The following is a 19,468-nucleotide window of genomic DNA, read 5'->3' as shown; positions in this document are numbered from 1 at the left end:
GAGAAGAGGAATTAAAACTTCAAGCTTCTATTCCTAGGAAGTTGGAGATGGTTGAGAGCCCATCATTAAAATGAAGGTCAATGATTTTGATTGTAATGCTTTATGTGATCTTTGTGCAAGTACTTCTGTTATGCTTAAGAAACTCTATGATATGCTTGACTTGCCATCATTGAAATATTGTTATTTGGATGTTAATCTTGCTGATAATTCTATAAAGAAACCATTGGGGAGAATTGACAATGTTCACATTACGGTTAACAATAACCTTGTCCCCGTTGATTTTGTTGTTTTGGATATTGAATGGAATGCATCTTGTCCTATTATTTTGGGAAGACCCTTTCTTCGAACCGTTGGTGCTATTATTGATATGAAAGAAGGAAATATTAAATACCAATTCGCTCTTAAGAAAGGTATGGAACACTTTTCTGGAAAGAGAATGAAGTTGCCTTTTGATTCTATTATTAGAACAAAACTAGCATAGGGGCCCTCGCAAATGCGAGGGCATCACCTATTGTTGATTTCTTCTGGGTATCAAAATTAATCAAAAATCTTAATATGCTTCCAGATGCTATAGAAATACAAATAAATTATATATGTAGGCACAATCTTCATATGCTAAATGTATATCACATGGGTAGAAAACATCTTTGATCGTCTCATAAGAGATGATAATGTATTACCAAAACAGTACATTAATGAACATATGTTAAGTTCGTGTATGAGCTTAAATGGGTCAATATAACTCACAAACGTTTATGGGCATGAGCTAGCTAGTAGATTTAATATGTGACATTGACTAATTATTCCAAGCTAACCATCATATACTAATATACACACGGTTTTCTTGAGCAATGATCATACGATGTTAAAACCATTCTAATGGAACAAAAAATATTATAAGGTAAAACTATTAAGCAGTTTTATCTTCGTTAATAAATAGGCTGACGAAAGCATATGAATATTACTCTACATTTATATGATCTTTTTGTACATCTTTTTTTTCCTTTATTTGTTGTAAGAATATGTGACCCTCTCATGTTGTAAAATACATAACATTTGGCCACTATTTATGTTATTAAATAAATTGTGTAATACCTTTTATCACTAATTTATTAGTGTTAGTTTCTACTGTCATGTTTTAATAACATATTTACTTATCAATAACAATAGCATACCATTTGTTTACAATAGATGTAATATTACGCTTAACTTTTTTGAACTATGTTAATTTAACCATATTCCTCAATCCTATTATTTTGCGTACTTTCTCCCTTATATTTGTCGTTTGCGGAAACATGACTACACTATCATGGACGACTTGGCATCTTAACCGGTCGCAATTTTTTCTACATGATTGTAAACTCTGATGGCATAGGCAACAGAAGGACGTCTCTAGCATCATTGCGTGTTCGATGACTTAGGTCTCATATGCATTTTCAAAATTTGCGAGATTAATTTAACTTCTACAAATGTGGTATTCAAGTTTTGCATTATCTGTAGTTTCTACGATTTTTTTGCATTATTTGAATGTATTCAGTGATATCTTCATCTTTGTATCTACAAATTTGTCGAATTATAGAGTTTCTCATTTTTTCTGCAGACTGCCATCATGTCGTGCATAATTACTTCTATGTCGCGCAGGCATGCGTGTAAGCTAAAATCGGGTCGTACATATCTCTTTGAAATTTTTCTTAGTTTAACTTCTACAATTTTGATTTTCAAGTTTTATATTATTTGTAGTTTCTAATTTTTTTTTTCATTATACGTTGATTCTTTCAATGTATTCGGTGATATCTTTATGATCGTCCCTACAAATTTGTCAAATTTTACAGCCTCTCATATTTTTCCCATGAGACTATCATCATGTCATGCATAAAGACTCCTATATCGCGCAGGCATGCGTATAAGCTAAAATCCGGATCGTACATATCTGCTTTGAAATTTTTCTTAATTTAACTTCTACAAATTTGGTTTTCAAGTTTTGCATTATTTATAGTTTCTATTTTTTTTTGCATTATACGTTGATTTTATTTTAATGTATTCGGTGATATCTTTATGTTTGTACCTACAAATTTGTCAAATTTTACAGCCTCTCATATTTTTCCGTGAGACTGCCATCATGTCGTGCATAAATACTCCTATGTCACGATAGGCATGTCTATGAGCTAGAATCGGATATATCGGATCGTACATATCTGTTTTGAAAAAAAAATTCACCTATTTATTTTAGAGTTGGCTTTAGCCTGTATCAATAAGTCTTGGAGTTTTTCTAATGACCGAAACACGAAATTGCTTCTGGTATGTCCTACCCAATACATGATTTTTTACATATATATAACATGGACATGTGACCTTGCCACCACCACGTTCAATGCTGGCAGGAACCGTTTTTTATAAGTATAATGCAACCTGCAGCCATGGTAGACATCTACGCATACATTACCAGGTAAGTGCATAAGAGTCCATCTCTAGCACGTTATATCTCCTCTCAACATGAGGCGTGCCCCACATATCCACACATACTACGTTAGAAATAGTCTTCACATTAAATATGTTACGTAACTATCTAGCACGTGATATATGTTACGCTAATAATAATATTTTATTAAATCGTAACCGTAAGTTTTAGATCTAACTGTCACAGTAATTTAGATGATGTGGATTAACGTGATGCCTCTATTATACAACCTCATTTTGCTTTTAATATATAATAGATTATGATGTTGATGCTTCTTCTCTTGATGTTACTTGATTTACACTTTCTGCGCCTAGCTGAAAGGCGATAAAGAAAAGCGCTTATGGGAGACAACCCATTATTTTATTTCTGCAATTTTTGTTTTATATTTGAGTCAAGGTGCTTGTTACTACTGTAGCAATACATTTGTATCTTTACTTTATTGCATTGTTGTGCCAAGTAAAGTTTTTGATAGAAGGTTGATACTGAATTTGGATTTCTGCGTAAAAACAGATTTTTAGCTGTCACGAATTTGAGCTGTTCTCTATGCAGGAGAATCAAAAAATTCTGCAAAAATTAATGAGTAATCCTCAGATATGTACGCAACTTTCATTCAGTTTGAGCTTCTTCATCTGAGCATGTTAAGTGCCTCGAAAAAAATCGTCTTTACGGACTATTCTGTTTTGACGGATTCTGCCTTTTATTTCACATTGCCTCCTTTACTGTGTTTGAGTGGATTTATTTGCTCCATTAAATTTCAGTAGCCTTGGGTAATGTCCAGAAGTGTTGGGAATGATTGTGTCCTTGCTGAACATGTGAATTTTTTATTATGCACTAACCCTCTAATGAGATTGTTTTGAGTTTGGTGTGGAGGAAGCTTTCAAGAATCAAGAGAGGAGGATGATATAATATGATCAAGAAGAGTGAAAACTCTAAGCTTGGGGACGCCCCCGTGGTTCATCCCTGCATATTTCAAGAAGACTCAAGCATCTAAGCTTGGGGATGCGTAAGGCATCCCCTTCTTCATCAACAACTTATCAGGTCACCTCTAGTGAAACTATATTTTTATTCTGTCACATCTTATGTGCCTTACTTGGAGCGTCTGTGTGCTTTTATTTTTGTTTGTGTTTGAATAAATTCAGATCCTAGCATTCCTTCTGTGGGAGAGAGACACGCTCCGCTTTTTCATATTGAACACTGGTGTTCTTAGTTTTACTTTTAATGTTCATGGCGAAAATTGAAAGCCGCTTCATTTATTGCTATTTGGTTGGAAACAGAAAATGCTTCATGTGGTAATTGGTATATTGTCTTGAATAATTTGATACTTGGCAATTGTTTTGAGTTCTCAAGTAGATCATGTTTAAGCTCTTGCATCATGTGGTTCAAACCTATTAGTGGAGAACTACCGTAGAGCTTGTTGAAATTTGGTTTGCATGATTGGTCTCTCTAAAGTCTAGATATTTTTTGGTAAAAGTGTTTGAGTAACAAGGAAGACAGTGTAGAGTCTTATAATGCTTGCAATATGTTCTTATGTAAGTTTTGTTGTACCGGTTCATACTTGTGTTTGCTTCAAACAACCTTGCTAGCCAAAGCCTTGTATTGAGAGGGAATGCTTCTCGTGCATCCAAAACCTTGAGCCAAAACTTATGCCATTTGTGTCCACCATAACTACCTACTATGTGGTATTTTTCTGCCATTCCAAAGTAAATTGCTTGCGTTCTACCTTTAAAAAATTCATTCCTTGTCTTTGCAATACATAGCTCATGGGAAAGTAGCCTAAAAAACTATTGTAGTAAAGAATATGTCGCTTATGTATCTTAGTTCTTATAAGTTGCTTGTTGAGCGGTAACCATGTTTCTGGGGACGCCATCAACCTGTCACACCTTTGTTGAATATCATGTGAGTTGCTATGCATGTTCGTCTTGTATGAAGTAAGGGAGATTTGCCATGAGTTAAATGGTTTGAGTATGCATATTGTTAGAGAAGAACATTGGGCCGCCAACCAAAGCCATGTATCATGGTGGAAGTTTCAGCTTGGACATTAATCCTCAAATCTCTTATGAGAATATTATCTTTTGTTGAATGCTTAAAGCATAAAAGAGGAGTCCATTATCTGTTTTCTATGTTGTCCCGGTATGGATGTCCTCAAGTTGAGATCTATCAAAATTGAGAGATCAGATGCGATCTATCTCCTTGGACCTTTGTACAGGTGGCATAGAGGTACCCATTTGTGACACTTGGTTGAAACATATGTAATGCAATGATAATCCATGGAAATCCGAGCTAATTAGAACAAGGAGCGGGCACTATTAGTATTCGATGCATGAGGCTTGCAACTTACAGGAGGTTTTATGCATAACACATATGAATTATTACTACCGTTGACAAAATTGTTTCCATGTTTTCAAAATAAAAAGCTCTAGCACATGAGTAATCCCTGCTTCCCTCTGCGAAGGGCCTTTCTTTTACTTTATGTTGAGTCAGTTTACCTACTTCTTTCTATCTTAGAAGCAAACACTTGTGTCAACTGTGTGCATTGATTATTAATACTTGCTTATTTCCACTCATCATACTACTTTGTGTTGACAATTATCCATGAGATATACATGTTCAAAGTTGAAAGCAACTGTTGAAACTTAAATCTTCCTTTGTGTTGCTTCAAAACCTTCTATTAAGAATCTATTGCTTTATGAGTTAACTCTTACGTAAGACTTGTTGATGCTTGTCTTGAAAGTACTATTCATGAAAAGTCTTTGCTATATGATTCAGTTGTTTAGTCATTATCTATTTGTTAACAAACTATAGAACATTGCTTTGAATCACTTCATTCATCTCATATGCTTTACAATAGTATTGATCAAGATTATGATGGTAGCATGTCACTTCACAAATTATCCTTTTTATCGTTTACCTACTTGAGGGCGAGTAGGAACTAAGCTTGGGGATGCTTGATACGTCTCAAACGTATCTATAATTTCTTATGTTCCATGCTAGTTTTATGACAATACTCACATGTTTTATATATACTTTATATCATTTTTATGCATTTTCCGGTACTAACCTATTAACAAGATGCCGAAGCACCAGTTCCTGTTTTCTGCTGTTTTTGGTTTCAGAAATCCTACACAGGAAATATACTCAGAATTAGACGAAACAAAAGCCCACGGTCTTATTTTCCACGGAGTCTTCCAGAACACCGAAGAGGAGACGAAGAGGGGACACGAGGCGTCCACACCATAGGGGGGCGCGGCCCCACCCCTGGCCGCGCCGCCATATGGGGTAGGCCCCTCGGGCGTCCCCCAACTCTTCCCCTTCGCCTATATAATCCTTCCGTCGCGAAAACCCTAGTACCGGGAGCCACGATACGAGAAAATTTACTGAGACGCCGCCGCCGTCAACCCCATCTCGGGGGGTTCTAAAGATCACCTCCGGCACCCTACCGGAGAGGGGAATCATCACCGGAGGGCTCTACATCACCATGCCCGCCTCCGGACTGATGCGTGAGTAGTTCATCCTTGGACTATGGGTCCATAGCAATAGCTAGATGGTTGTCTTCTCCTCTTGTGCTATCATGTTTAGATCTTGTGAGCTGCCTATCATGATCAAGATCATCTATTTGTAATGCTACATGTTGTGTTTGTTGGGATCCGATGAATATGGAATACTATGTCAAGTTTATTATCGATCTATCATATATGTGTTATTTATGATCTTGCATGCTCTCCGTTGCTAGTAGAGGCTCTGGCCAAGTTGATACTTGTAACTCCAAGAGGGAGTATTGATACGCGTACAGCACGCGTCCATTGGGAACCCCAAGAGGAAGGTGTGATGCGTACAGCTACAAGTTTTCCCTCAGTAAGAAACCAAGGTTTATCGAACCAGTAGGAGCCAAGAAGCACGTTGAAGGTTGATGGCGGCGGAGTGTAGTGCGGCGCAACACCAGGGATTCCGGCGCCAACGTGGAACCTGCACAACACAACCAAAGTACTTTGCCCCAACGTGACAGTGAGGTTGTCAATCTCACCGGCTTGCTGTAACAAAGGATTAGATGTATAGTGTGGATGATGATTGTTTGTAGAAAACAGCAGAACGAGTATTGCAGTAGATTGTATTCGATGTTAAGAATGGACCGGGGTCCACAGTTCACTAGAGGCGTCTCTCCCATAAGAATAAGCATGTTGGGTGAACAAATTACAGTTGGGCAATTGACAAATAAAGAGGGCATGACCATGCACATACATGTTATGATGAGTAGTGTGAGATTTAATTGGGCATTACGACAAAGTACATAGACCGCTATCCAGCATGCATCTATGCCTAAAAAGTCCACCTTCAGGTTATCATCCGAACCCCCTCCAGTATTAAGTTGCAAACAACAGACAATTGCATTAAGTATGGTGCGTAATGTAATCAACGAATATATCCTTAGACATAGCATTGATGTTTTATCCCTAGTGGCAACAGCACATCCACAACCTTAGGGGTTGCTGTCACTCCCAGTTAATGGAGACATGAACCCACTATCGAGCATAAATACTCCCTCTTGGAGTTACAAGTATCAACTTGGCCAGAGCCTCTACTAGCAACGGAGAGCATGCAAGATCATAAACAACACATAGATGATATTGATAATCAACATAACATAGCATTCACTTATTCATCGGATCCCAACAAACACAACATATAGCATTACAGATAGATGATCTTGATCATGTTAGGCAGCTCACAAGATCCAACAATGATAGCACAATTAGGAGAAGACGACCATCTAGCTACTGCTATGGACCCATAGTCCAGGGGTGAACTACTCACTCATCACTCCGGAGGCGACCATGGCGGTGAAGAGTCCTCCGGGAGATGATTGCCCTCTCCGGCAGGGTGCCGGAGGCGATCTCCTGAATCCCCAGAGATGGGATTGGCGGCGGCGGCGTCTCTGGAAGGTTTTCCGTATCGTGGCTCTCGGTACTGGAGTTATTATCGACGAAGGCTTAAATAGGCGGAAGGGTAGGTCAGGGGGCGACGCGAGGGACCCACACGCTATGGCCGCGCGGGCCCCTCCTGGGCCGCGCCGCCCTAGTGTGGCGTCGCCTCGTCGCCCCACTTCGTATCTCCCCCAGTGTTCTGGAAGCTTCGTGGAAAAATAAGATCCTGGGCGTTGATTTCGTCCAATTCCGAGAATATTTCCTTACTAGGATTTCTGAAACCAAAAACAGCAGAAAACAGCAACTGGCTCTTCGGCATCTCGTTAATAGGTTAGTGCCGGAAAATGCATAAATATGACATAAAGTATGCATAAAACATGTAGGTATCATCAATAAATTGGCATGGAACATAAGAAATTATCGATACGTTAGAGACGTATCAGCATCCCCAAGCTTAGTTCCTGCTCGTCCCGAGTAGGTAAACAATAACAAAGATAATTTCTGAAGTGACATGCCATCATAATCTTGAGCATACTATTGTAAGCACATGTAATGAATGCAGCGATCCAAGACAATGGTAAATGTAATGAGTAAACAACTGAATCATATAGCAAAGACTTTTCATGAATAGTACTTTCAAGACAAGCATCAATAAGTCTTGCATAAGAGTTAACTCATAAAGCAATAATTTCAAAGTAAAGGTATTGAAGCAACACAAAGGAAGATTAAGTTTCAGCGGTTGCTTTCAACTTGTAACATGTATATCTCATGGATATTGTCAACATAAAGTAATATAATAAGTGCAATATGCAAGTATGTAGGAATCAATGCACAGTTCACACAAGTGTTTGCTTCTTGAGATGGAGAGAAATAGGTGAACTGACTCAACATAAAAGTAGAAGAAAGGCCCTTCGCAGAGGAAAGCATCGATTGCTATATTTGTGCTAGAGCTTTGGTTTTGAAAACAAGAAACAATTTTGTCAACGGTAGTAATAAAGCATATGCATCATGTAAATTATATCCTACAAGTTGCAAGCCTCATGCACAGTATACTAATAGTGCCCGCACCTTGTCCTAATTAGCTCGGATTACCTGGATTATCACCGCAATACATATGTTTTAACCAAGTGTCACAAAGGAGAAAGCTCGCATTGGATTTCTCGCTTTTGATTATTCTCAACTTAGACATCCATACCGGGACAACATAGACAACAGATAATGGACTCCTCTTTAATGCTTAAGCATTCAACAACAATTAATTTTCTCATATGAGATAGAGGATATTTGTCCAAAACTGAAACTTCCACCATGGATCATGGCTTTAGTTAGCGGCCCAATGTTCTTCTCTAACAATATGCATGCTCAAACCATTCAACTCATGGTAAATCGCCCTTACTTCAGACAAGACGGACATGCATAGCAACTCACATGATATTCAACAAAGAGTAGTTGATGGCGTCCCCAGGAACATGGTTATCGCACACCAAGCAACTTAATAAGAGATAAAATGCATAAGTACATATTCAATACCACAATAGTTTTTAGGCTATTTGTCCCATGAGCTATATATTGCAAAGATAGAGGATAGAAATTTAAAGGTAGCACTCAAGCAATTTACTTTGGAATGGCAGAGAAATACCATGTAGTAGGTAGGTATGGTGTACACAAATGGCATAGTGTTTGGCTCAAGGATTTTGGATGCATGAGAAGTATTCCCTCTCGATACAAGGTTTAGGCTAGCAAGGCTATTTGAAACAAACACAAGTATGAACCGGTACAAAAAAACTCACATAAAAGACATATTGTAAGCATTATAAGACTCTATACCGTCTTCCTTGTTGTTCGACCCTTACTAGAAATTATCTAGACCTTAGAGAGACCAATTATACAAACCAAATTTTAGCAAGCTCTATGTATTTCTTCATTAATAGGTGCAAAGTATATGATGCAAGAGATTAAACATGAGCACAACAATTGCCAAGTATCAAATTATTCAAGACATTCTACCAATTACTACATGTAGCATTTCCCGTTTCCAACCATATAACAATTTAACGAAGAAGATTCAACCTTCGCCATGAACACTATGAGTAAAGCCTAAGGACATATTTGTCCATATACAACAGCGGAGCATGTCTCTCTCCCACACAATGAATGCTAGGATCTATTTTATTCAAACAAAACAAAAACAAAAACAAACAGACGCTCCAAGCAAAGTACATAAGATGTGATGGAATAAAAATATAGTTTCACTAGAGGAACCTGATAATGTTGTCGATGAAGAAGGGGATGCCTTGGGCATCCCCAAGCTTAGACGCTTGAGTCTTCTTGAAATATGCAGGGGTGAACCACCGGTGCATCCCCAAGCTTAGAGCTTTTACTCTCCTTGATCATATTGTATCATCTCCCTCTCTTGATCCTTGAAAACTTCCTCCACACCAAACTCAAAACAACTCATTAGAGGGTTAGTGCACAATCAAAATTCACATGTTCAGAGGTGACATAATCATTCTTAATACTTCTGGACATTGCACAAAGCTACTGAAAGTTAACGGAATAGAAAAATCCATCAAGCATAGCAAAACAGGCAATGCGAAATAAAAGGCAGAATCTGTCAAAACAGAACAGTCCGTAAATACGAATTTCTAAGAGGCATCAGACTTGCTCAAATGAAAATGCTCAAATTGAATGAAAGTTGCGTACATATCTGAGGATCACTCACGTAAATTGGCATAATTTTCTGAGTTACCTAAAGAGAATTAGGCCCAGATTCGTGACAGCAAGAAATCTGTTTCTGCGCAGTAATCCAAATCTAGTATGAACCTTACTATCAAAGACTTTACTTGGCACAACAATGCAAAAAAACTAAGATAAGGAGAGGTTGCTACAGTAGTAAAAACTTCCAAGACTCAAATATAAAACAAAAGTGCAGTAGTAAAATCATGGGTTGTCTCCCATAAGCGCTTTTTTTAACGCCTTTCAGCTAGGCGCAGAAAGTGTGTATCAAGTATTATCAAGAGACGAAGCATCAACATCATTTTCACAATTTATCCCATTAGGTATCTTAGATGCTCCTTTTCTATAGTGGTATTAAGAGCTTTATCAATTTTAGGCCTATAATAGTTTTTTGGTTTAGGCACCTTAGAGACATACATGAACTTTTGCTCCTTACCCACATAAGCTTTCTCTCAAAACTTAATAGACGAAAAAGTTGAACCCAAGGTTCCCATAGCTTCTTCAAGTTCACTAATCCTTTGGGTTTGATTATCATGAATAGCACAAGCTTCTAAGATGGCAATTCTCTCATTAATTCCGCCTAGAGATCTATCAAGTTTATCAGTGCTATCAAGTAATGCTCCCAAATTAGTCTCAATACTTGGAAGATTTTGCTCTATGGTTTCCAACTTTTTCATGACATCTTCAAGAGAGGTTTCAATTTTAACTTCATTAACAGGTGGTATTCGAAATAGACTCTCAATAATGCAACTAGCTTCTAAGGCAGGAGTACCTAGGAAGTTACCTCCTGCGAGACAATCAAGAACATACCTATTCCAGCTAGAGATACCAACATAAAAATTCCTGAGTAGGATAGTGGTGGAGTGTTTCTTAGTGCACCTATTATGGGCATTACTAATTCTATACCAAGCATCTTTTAAACATTCTCCCCCTTGTTGCTTAAACGAACGAACTTCAACTTCAGGATTACTCATTTTAGCAATAGTAAATAAAGCAAACTAGATAAAGTAAATGCAAGTAACTAATTTTTTGTGTTTTTAATATAGCAAACAAGATAGCAAGTAAAGTAAAACTAGCAACTAATTTTTTTGTATTTTGATATAATGCAGCAAACAAAGTACTAAATAAAATAAAGCAAGACAAAAACAAAGTAAAGAGATTGGAAGTGGAGACTCCCCTTGCAGCGTGTCTTGATCTCCCCGGCAACGGCGCCAGAAAAAGAGCTGTTGGAGCGCAGTTGACCTGGGAGTTAGAAATCTTTGTGGTGTAACTTTTCTTCAGTTCCCCGGCAACGGCGCCAGAAAAAGAGCTTGATATGCGTACAGCACGCGTCCGTTGGGAACGCCAAGAGGAAGGTGTGATGCGTACAGCAGCAAGTTTTCCCTTAGTAAGAAACCAAGGTTTATCGAACCAGTAGGAGCCAAGAAGCACGTTGAAGGTTGATGGCGGCGGAGTGTAGTGCGGCGCAAAACCAGGGATTCCGGCGCCAACGTGGAACCTGCACAACACAACCAAAGTACTTTGCCCCAACGTGACAGTGAGGTTGTCAATCTCACCGGCTTGCTTTAACAAAGGATTAGATGTATAGTGTGGATGATGATTGTTTGCAGAAAACAGCAGAACGAGTATTGCAGTAGATTGTATTCGATGTTAAGAATGGACCGAGGTCCACAGTTCACTAGAGGCGTCTCTCCCATAAGAATAAGCATGTTGGGTGAACAAATTACAGTTGGGCAATTGACAAATAAAGAGGGCATGACCATGCACATACATGTTATGATGAGTAGTGTGAGATTTAATTGGGCATTACGACAAAGTACATAGACCGCTATCCAGCATGCATCTATGCCTAAAAAGTCCACCTTCAGGTTATCATCCGAACCCCCTCCAGTATTAAGTTGCAAACAACAGACAATTGCATTAAGTATGGTGCGTAATGTAATCAACGAATATATCCTTAGACATAGTATTGATGTTTTATCCCTAGTGGCAACAGCACATCCACAACCTTAGGGGTTGCTGTCACTCCCCCAGATTTAATGGAGACATGAACCCACTATCGAGCATAAATACTCCCTCTTGGAGTTACAAGTATCAACTTGGCCAGAGCCTCTACAGTTTGCAACTTAATACTGGAAGGGGTGCGGATGCTAACCCGAAGGTGGACTTTTTAGGCATAGATGCATGCTGGATAGCGGTCTATGTTCTTTGTCGTAATGCCCTAAGTAAATCTCATAGTAGTCATCATGATATGTATGTGCATTGTTATGCCCTCTCTATTTGTCAATTGCCCAACTGTAATTTGTTCACCCAACATGTTATTTATCTTATTGGAGAGACACCACTGGTGAACTGTGGACCCTGGTCCATTCTTTTACATCTGAAATACTACCTACTGCAATCATTGTTCTATGTTGTTCTTTGCAAGCAAACATCATTCTCCACACCATACGTTTAATCCTTTGTTTACAGCAAGCCGGTGAGATTGACAACCTCACTATTAAGTTGGGGCAAAGTATTTTGATTGTGTTGTGCAGGTTCCACGTTGGCGCCGGAATCCCTGGTGTTGCACCGCACTACACTCCTTCACCAACAACCTTCACGTGGCCTTCATCTCCTACTGGTTCGATAACCTTGGTTTCTTACTGAGGGAAAACTTGCTGCTGTACGCATCACACCTTCCTCTTGGGGTTCCCAACAGACGTGTGCTTCACGCATCATCACCCACCATCGTCACCTCAACATCAAGTTCAACAAGTTCAAACTCGTGCCTCTAATGAACTTTTCCTCCACCTCGGTGGCAAATGAGCATGATTCATAAAACTGACATTTCTAGAAGAGAGATGAAGAAGCTTACGCAAGAGATCAACCTTGCAGAAAGCACCATGGCTAATGTACCAAAATTCATTGACTGGTCTGCGCAGAGCATCCTGTTCAGCATGGCCGATCACCCGATGTCTATCCCAAGACCAGGTAATGCAGCTTTGGTAGTCGAAGCACAGATAGGAGGATTCAACATGTCGTGGTATCGTCACGGCATATGCCATAGGGTGGCTAATCGAAGTGGTTCCTGAGGGATCTCACGGCGGTATCCGGATGCGGGTATGGGCACGAGCGACACGGCGACGTACCCAGGTTCGAGGCCCTCCGATGGAGGTAAAACCTCTACTCCTGCTATGAGTGTATATGATGATCACACAGTACAATGGTGCTCCTAGAGCTGTGTCCGGCTGCTCCTGAGAGGCTAAGGAAGACTATGGTCTCTCTCACAGGGCAGCTCTGTAGGTGGGTGAAAGTAATAAATGATCGATCCTCCCCGCACTAGAGGGGTAGTGCGGCTTATATAGGCACCGGCACTTTTACACATAAGACCCTATAGTCTACTGGCCGGCTTGGCCGGCTTCGGCTCCCGCTCCTTCCCGAGGCGGTGACGTCAGGAGTGGTTGAGCATCATGGCCTGTCCCATCCGGCTGCCACGGTCAGCGGTATGGAGGAGGTGTCCCTGTCGCCGTCAGCCACTGTGGCCGGTACGGATCGTCGTAAGCTTCTGACGGCCTGCGCGTGGCACTATTGCTCCACAGTGCCCCGCGCATTACGGAAGATGGAGTCAGCGTGGACTTTGGGAACCCGGATCACCAACCCGGTTCCTTCCAGTGCAAGACTCGCCAGCCTCGAGTCGGTCTGAGGTACAAACCCCAGTCGGATATGGCTTGTAGAAGCCGGCCCAGCTACAGCATTGGTGGCCGCGGCCAGGCCGACTAGGACCTAGAGCCAGCCGGCTTCCGGACCAGCCGGCCACGGCGCCAGCCGGCTGCTCCTCAGCCGGCCTTGCCGCGAGCCGGCCAGTGGCCAGCCGGCTGCTCCGCGTCCATTGCCCTATCCGGGGTCTTCCCCCCGACATTAGCCCCCGAAGCTGGCAAGGTCCTGCGTTTAGAAGGACCTAGGCAGGTTTTCCTGGCCTCTCGAATATATTAGACGGCACTTGGAGGGGCCGACTGAGAATTTCCATTCAGCCGGCTGCGCCCTCATCCGGCTCGTTCCTGCCGGCTGCTTCCCAGCCGGCCGCTTTTTACAATTGTACAATTTTTGCTTTCTCGTAAGATCTGATGGCGCCTCCGCCTTGCTGATGAATTTTGGTTCGAGTGGGACTTTTGGTCCGGCTCCGGCTTGCGGCGCGCCGGAGCCTCCGCCGCCTCGGGTCCTGCGCCCGACTTGACGGGTCTGACGCCTGGCCCGGCGGTCGGTTCGTCTGGTCACATCGATGTCCCTCCGGATCCGGTGCGGTAGTGGGCGACGTGGTGTGGCCGTTTCCGATAACCGTTGTAGACGTGGGAGGAGTTACGCGCAGTTACGGCGCAGTAAATCCGGGGAGTTACGGCCCACGACCGCCACTTGGAGGCCAACCGCCCGCGGCAGGAGGCTATAAATGCCGCGGGGGAGCGCCTCGAGGCGGCCACTTGCCACTTCTTCTTCCTCGCACTCTCGCTCCCATCGCTATCCTCTGCGCGCTCGAGCTCGCCGCTGCTCCGGCGAACATCTTCCGCTGGCGAACTCCGGCGGGCGAATCTCCACCGATCCGCCGCCGCCACTCCGCCAATCCGGCGCCACGGGGCCGCGCGTCTCGACGGAGCGTCCTCAGCCGCCGCTGTCGCCGCCGCGATCGCAAGGTTCTTCCTCGCCGTTCAGCCTCTCCTGGTCATCTTCTTCCTCGACCTCGTCAATGGCGTCCCCCAGCGGATCGTGGAGGGGCTCCTACATGCAGGAGGACGACATCGAGCGCCTAGTACGCCTCCGGCGAATTCCGCGGTCGGTCATCACGCGGGTGCCCGGCGAGGAGACGGAGCCCGAGCCGAGGAACGGCGAGCGCGTCGTCTTCGGCGCGCACCTTGATCGCGGGCTGGGTCTGCCGGCCTCGCCCTTCTTCCGGCAATTCCTCGACCACTTCGGCCTCCAGCCGCACCACCTGCCGGCCAACGCGTGCGTCCTCCTGAGCTGCTTCGTAGCGTTCATGGAGGCTTACGCCGGCTTGTGGCCCGACATCGACTTCTGGAGCCGGCTTTTCTTCTTGAAGGCGCAGACCAACGACGGCCGCCTGCGAGCCTGCGGCGCTGCCTCGATCTACACCCGGCCTGGTACGCCTTTCCCCAAAATCCCCACCGTCGACTCGGTGAAGAACTGGCAGATGTCATTCTTCTACGTGCGCAACGAGGGGGAGCTCGTCGACCGGATCAACTTGCCGGAGTTCAACCCGGCTCCTCCAGTCGGCCGGATCAACTGGAGCCACAACGCCCGCTCGACGGATCAGAACGCCGAGGTGAACCTGCTTTGGGACTTCCTGGCGACAGCCACCGCTGGCGGGCTGACTGCCGAAGATCTCCTCTGCACCATCGCCGAGCGCCGGGTGCTGCCGCTTCAGATGCGCACCCACAAGATCGGGCACATGTCCGGCCGGTTCGATCCGAACCGGACCTCCATTGCGCGGCTCACCAAAGCCCAGGTGGCCAGCCGGGTGAACCACATCACCAAGGCGAACCTGCCGGAGGACTGGAGTTACGGGCTGGTGCCCTGCGACAGGAACCATCCGCCGGCGCGGGTAAGCCTCATGTCTTTGCCATTTTCCGGCTTGCGGCTGCGGGGCCGACTTCCTTTTTCTTCTGCCGACTCCCGGCTCGTCATATGCTTATGTTTTTTCTGTCTATCTAGCTTTTTGAGCGCCAGAACGTCGAGGACGGCGACCTGGCGACGAAGAGGTGGACGCCGGATCACGTCGATCCGGCTGACCAAGCCGGCGAGCATGCCGGCGTCGACGACGTGCCGCCGGCGCCTGATCTACGAGGCCGGGCGGCGCACCAACCGCCGCCCCCACCAGAGCAGCAGGAGGAGGAGGAGGAGCCGGCGGCGTCCGGTACGGGGCCAATCCCCGCCGTGCCTCTGCGCACGAGGCCGCCAAGCACCACGGCGACTTCGGCGCCCAGGGGCACGAAGCGAACCGGCTCCACCGCCGCCTTGGAGGCGAAGGCGAAGAAACAGCGCCGGCAGCAGCCGAAGAAGGTCCCGGAGCAGGCCGGGTGAGTTCTCTTTTTCTCTTGTTTGATTCCTTTTCTTTCCTTGCTTCCATGCTTATTGTCTTTCTGTTTATCCGGCTAGGGTCCCTATCAAGTTCGCCCAGGGCGGCGGCTCCCGGCAAGCTCCGCGCGTCGCGTCGCCGCCGCCGCGCCAAAGGAGGGAGCCGACGCCGCAGCCTTCATCGCGCGCTCCTACGCCGCCGCCGCCTGCGGGTCTTGCGCCTTCCGCGAGGGCATCTTCCTTCGCCGTGCCGCTGGCTTCAGCGCTGATCGCGGCACGCGGGTCGAACCGCCGCGGCAGCCGACGCTGGACGATATGTTCCGCGCCGCGCCCCGTTTGTGGAGCGGGCAGCCGGAGCTGGCAGGGGCATGCCATCGTGGCAGGAGCTGGAGCTGGAGCTGGTGGGGCTGCGCCGCCTTCGGCCGGAGTCGGCGGGTCCGCGCCCAACGTTGTGGTGCTGGAGAGTTCTCCGAAGGAGCGCCTCAAGCGCGGATGCGGCAGCTCCCACCGGGCCGGCGCCTCGACCGCGCCGCCGCCGCCTTCGGAGCCGACGAGGAGGGAGCCGACCGGGAAGGAGCCGGCGAGGGGGAAGCCGGCGCGCTCAGAGGACGCCGACTCCCGGGCTCTGGTGAGGACGAGGGGCCCGCCGGGCCCATCTGAGGGCCTTCATGTGGCCAAGGGGGCCCGGCTGCTGCATGTGCCGTCTGCCTCTGACTCCAGCCTTGGCTCGGCCGGCACCATGGAGGCTGCGTGGCATTCGGCGGATTCTTGTGAGGTGTTCAACCGGGAGGGGCAGCCTGGTACGGCGCCCATGAAGATGGCCTTCTCCGGCTTCCGAGCCGGCCTTAAGAACAAGGCCGCCGAGGCCCTTGCCCAGCTAGCAACGCTGGAGGATGCTGACAAGGTAGGTGTCTTCTTGTTTTTGTAATTTTGTTATTATCCTGGTAGCCCTCCGAGGCATGGTCCGGCTGCTTGGAGCCGGTCCGGGTTTCGTCTGGGTATCTGATTGTTTCTTTCAGGCGGTTATGGAGCGACGCACCGTCTTGTACAACAAGGTGGTGACTAGCTACCACAAGGCCAAGATCGAGCGAGCCGGCTTGGCTCGCGAGCTGGAGGCTGTCAAGGGTAAGCTCTATGCTTCTTTTGACTTGTTTTCTTTCAGTCTTGGTTGGCTGACATTTCTTTCTGGCCGCCTCGCAGTTGAAGCCGCCAAGGTTCCGCAGCTGGAGTCGGATCTCCGAGCCGCTCGTGCCCAGTGCGCCGAGAGCGAGGAGGCGGGCCGATCCGCCGCCGGCAAGCTCAAGCTGGCTGAGCAGGAGCTGACGCGGCTGCGCCTGCTGGAACAGAACCACCTTGCTGAGCTCAACTCCCTCCGGACGGCGGAGAAGGAGAAGGTGGAGGATCTGAGCCGGCGGCTAACGGAGGTGGAGAAGCAGCGGCTTGTGCTGCAGGAGGAGGTCACCGTCAAGTCCACAGAGCTGACGGCTACCGCCAAGCGCTGGACGGATGAGATTGGCGCACTAGATCGCGGCTTGGCGGGTGAGTGCATCTCTAAGTTCCTTTCCCTTTGCCGGCTTTCGGCTGTTGGCTGCCGGCTTTTGCTGGCAGCCGGCAGCAGAAACTTCTTCGTTATTTTCAACTTGGGGCTGGTGGCAGTCGGTTCTTGCCGGCTGCCGTCAGGCTTTTCCTTTTGGCTTAGGACTTCGAAAATTTGCATTTTTCAGCTTATTTCGGCTTCGATGATTTCTGACTTGCTTTGTCTTGCAGCGGCCTTCCCGGAGACGCAGGACGCGGCTCTGGCAGCCGTTGGCGTTGCGCGCGAGTCCAGGAGGCAGGAGACCGGCGAGGGCAGCTCGGAGTATTTCTCCATGGAGGATCACATGGCGTCCATGGCTGCCCGCGTCGAGCCTATCACCAAGCTCGGCTGGGAACTTCGGAAGGCGGCTGAAGAGCTGGTGCCCATGCCGTGGCTTTGAAGAGGCGGCGCCGCAGGATATCTCCGGCCTCATCTCCGCGATGGAGCGGGCGCCGGACCGCTTCCTCGACTGGAAGGAGTCGGCCACGCGCGCCGGTGCCGACATGGCGCTGTCCTTCGTCCTCTCCTGGTACAACGAGGTGGACCTGGGGCAGCTTGAGTTCCGGCGAGCCGGCGTGGAGGACAAGCTCCCAGCCGATCTCAAGGCCGCCCGCCTTGCTCGAGCCAGCACCATCGCCGAGTTCGTCGACAAGGCCCTCTTCGTCGCGGACCCGAACCCTCCTCCATCCGATGGGGAGTATGTGGACGATGAGGAGGCGGAGGACGTGCATGAGGACGACCCGGCAGCCGGCTCCACCGATGCCCCTCCGGCTTAGATTTCACCTTTCCGGTTGTTCTTTTGCCAAGACAAATCGTTAAATCCCGGGATGCCGGGTGCATATGTAAGACAATGTTATTATCCTTTTATTAAGGCACGCTTTAATGTGTTTGTTAATCATACGTGTGCCGAGTTGCTTTCTTTCGACTCGTTCGCTTTTCCCATCCGCCCCACTCTTTGGCTGTGCCCTTGCCGGTCATACGTCCGACTTGCGATCCATCGCCGGATCAAGAGCGGGCAGGTGGTGAGGCGACGATATTTCTGTCGATCGAGGTGAATTCGGAAATCCGGCACTTATATGAATAGTTGCAAGTCAACTCGCTTTTACTCTTTCCCTTTGTCGTTTTTCGCGTGCAGGATCCCTAGGCCTTACTCCCGCCAGCCGGACAGCCGGGTTGCGGTGCATGTAGCTGGATCGGAAGCCGGCTGTCGGAAACCGGATCACGTTACTGAGCCGACCGCGTGAGAGGGTTCAAGCCAATTGGCGAAACAAGGTAAAGTACGCGAAAAACTTGTCGGAAACAGCGCTCTTGGCGCAAGCTTTTTCATAATTCACAGAAGGGATACAAGGGGTACATACATTCCTGCTCTCATGTGTAAAATGGGCGGAGTAACCTGACATTCCAGGGACGTTTAGTCTCCTCGTCAGCCTTGTCCGGCTTGCCTTTCTTAGCCTCTTGGGCATCTATGAGATAGTAGGAATCATTGCCTACTGCCTTGCTCACGATGAAGGGACCCTCCCATGGGGATGACAGTTTATGCTGTCCGGCTGTCCGCTGGATCAGCCGGAGCACTAGGTCTCCTTCTCGGAATGCTAAGGGCTGGACCCTCCGGCTGTGATAGCGTCGGAGGCTTTGCTGGTAGATAGTAGATCTAGATTCAGCCAGCAGCCGGGCCTCTTCGACCAGGTCGACTCCATCTTCGCGAGCTTCTTT

General features: G+C 46.4%; 1 protein-coding gene across 1 annotated transcript; it reads left to right on the top strand.

The window, feature by feature from the left end:
* Positions 1-17,193: 17,193 nt before the first annotated feature.
* LOC139837925 (uncharacterized) lies at positions 17,194-18,155 on the top strand. The gene is made up of 2 exons (XM_071827244.1): positions 17,194-17,718; positions 17,947-18,155. The coding sequence occupies exons 1-2, from the start codon at positions 17,205-17,207 to the stop codon at positions 18,153-18,155; spliced, it is 723 nt and encodes a 240-aa protein (XP_071683345.1). The 5' UTR covers positions 17,194-17,204.
* Positions 18,156-19,468: the final 1,313 nt, after the last annotated feature.

This window comes from Lolium perenne, chromosome 3 (genome assembly GCF_019359855.2).
Source record: "Lolium perenne isolate Kyuss_39 chromosome 3, Kyuss_2.0, whole genome shotgun sequence".
Lineage (NCBI taxonomy): Eukaryota > Viridiplantae > Streptophyta > Magnoliopsida > Poales > Poaceae > Lolium > Lolium perenne.
Note: the sequence above shows the minus strand (reverse complement) of the source record. Positions and strands in the feature narration are given on the sequence as shown.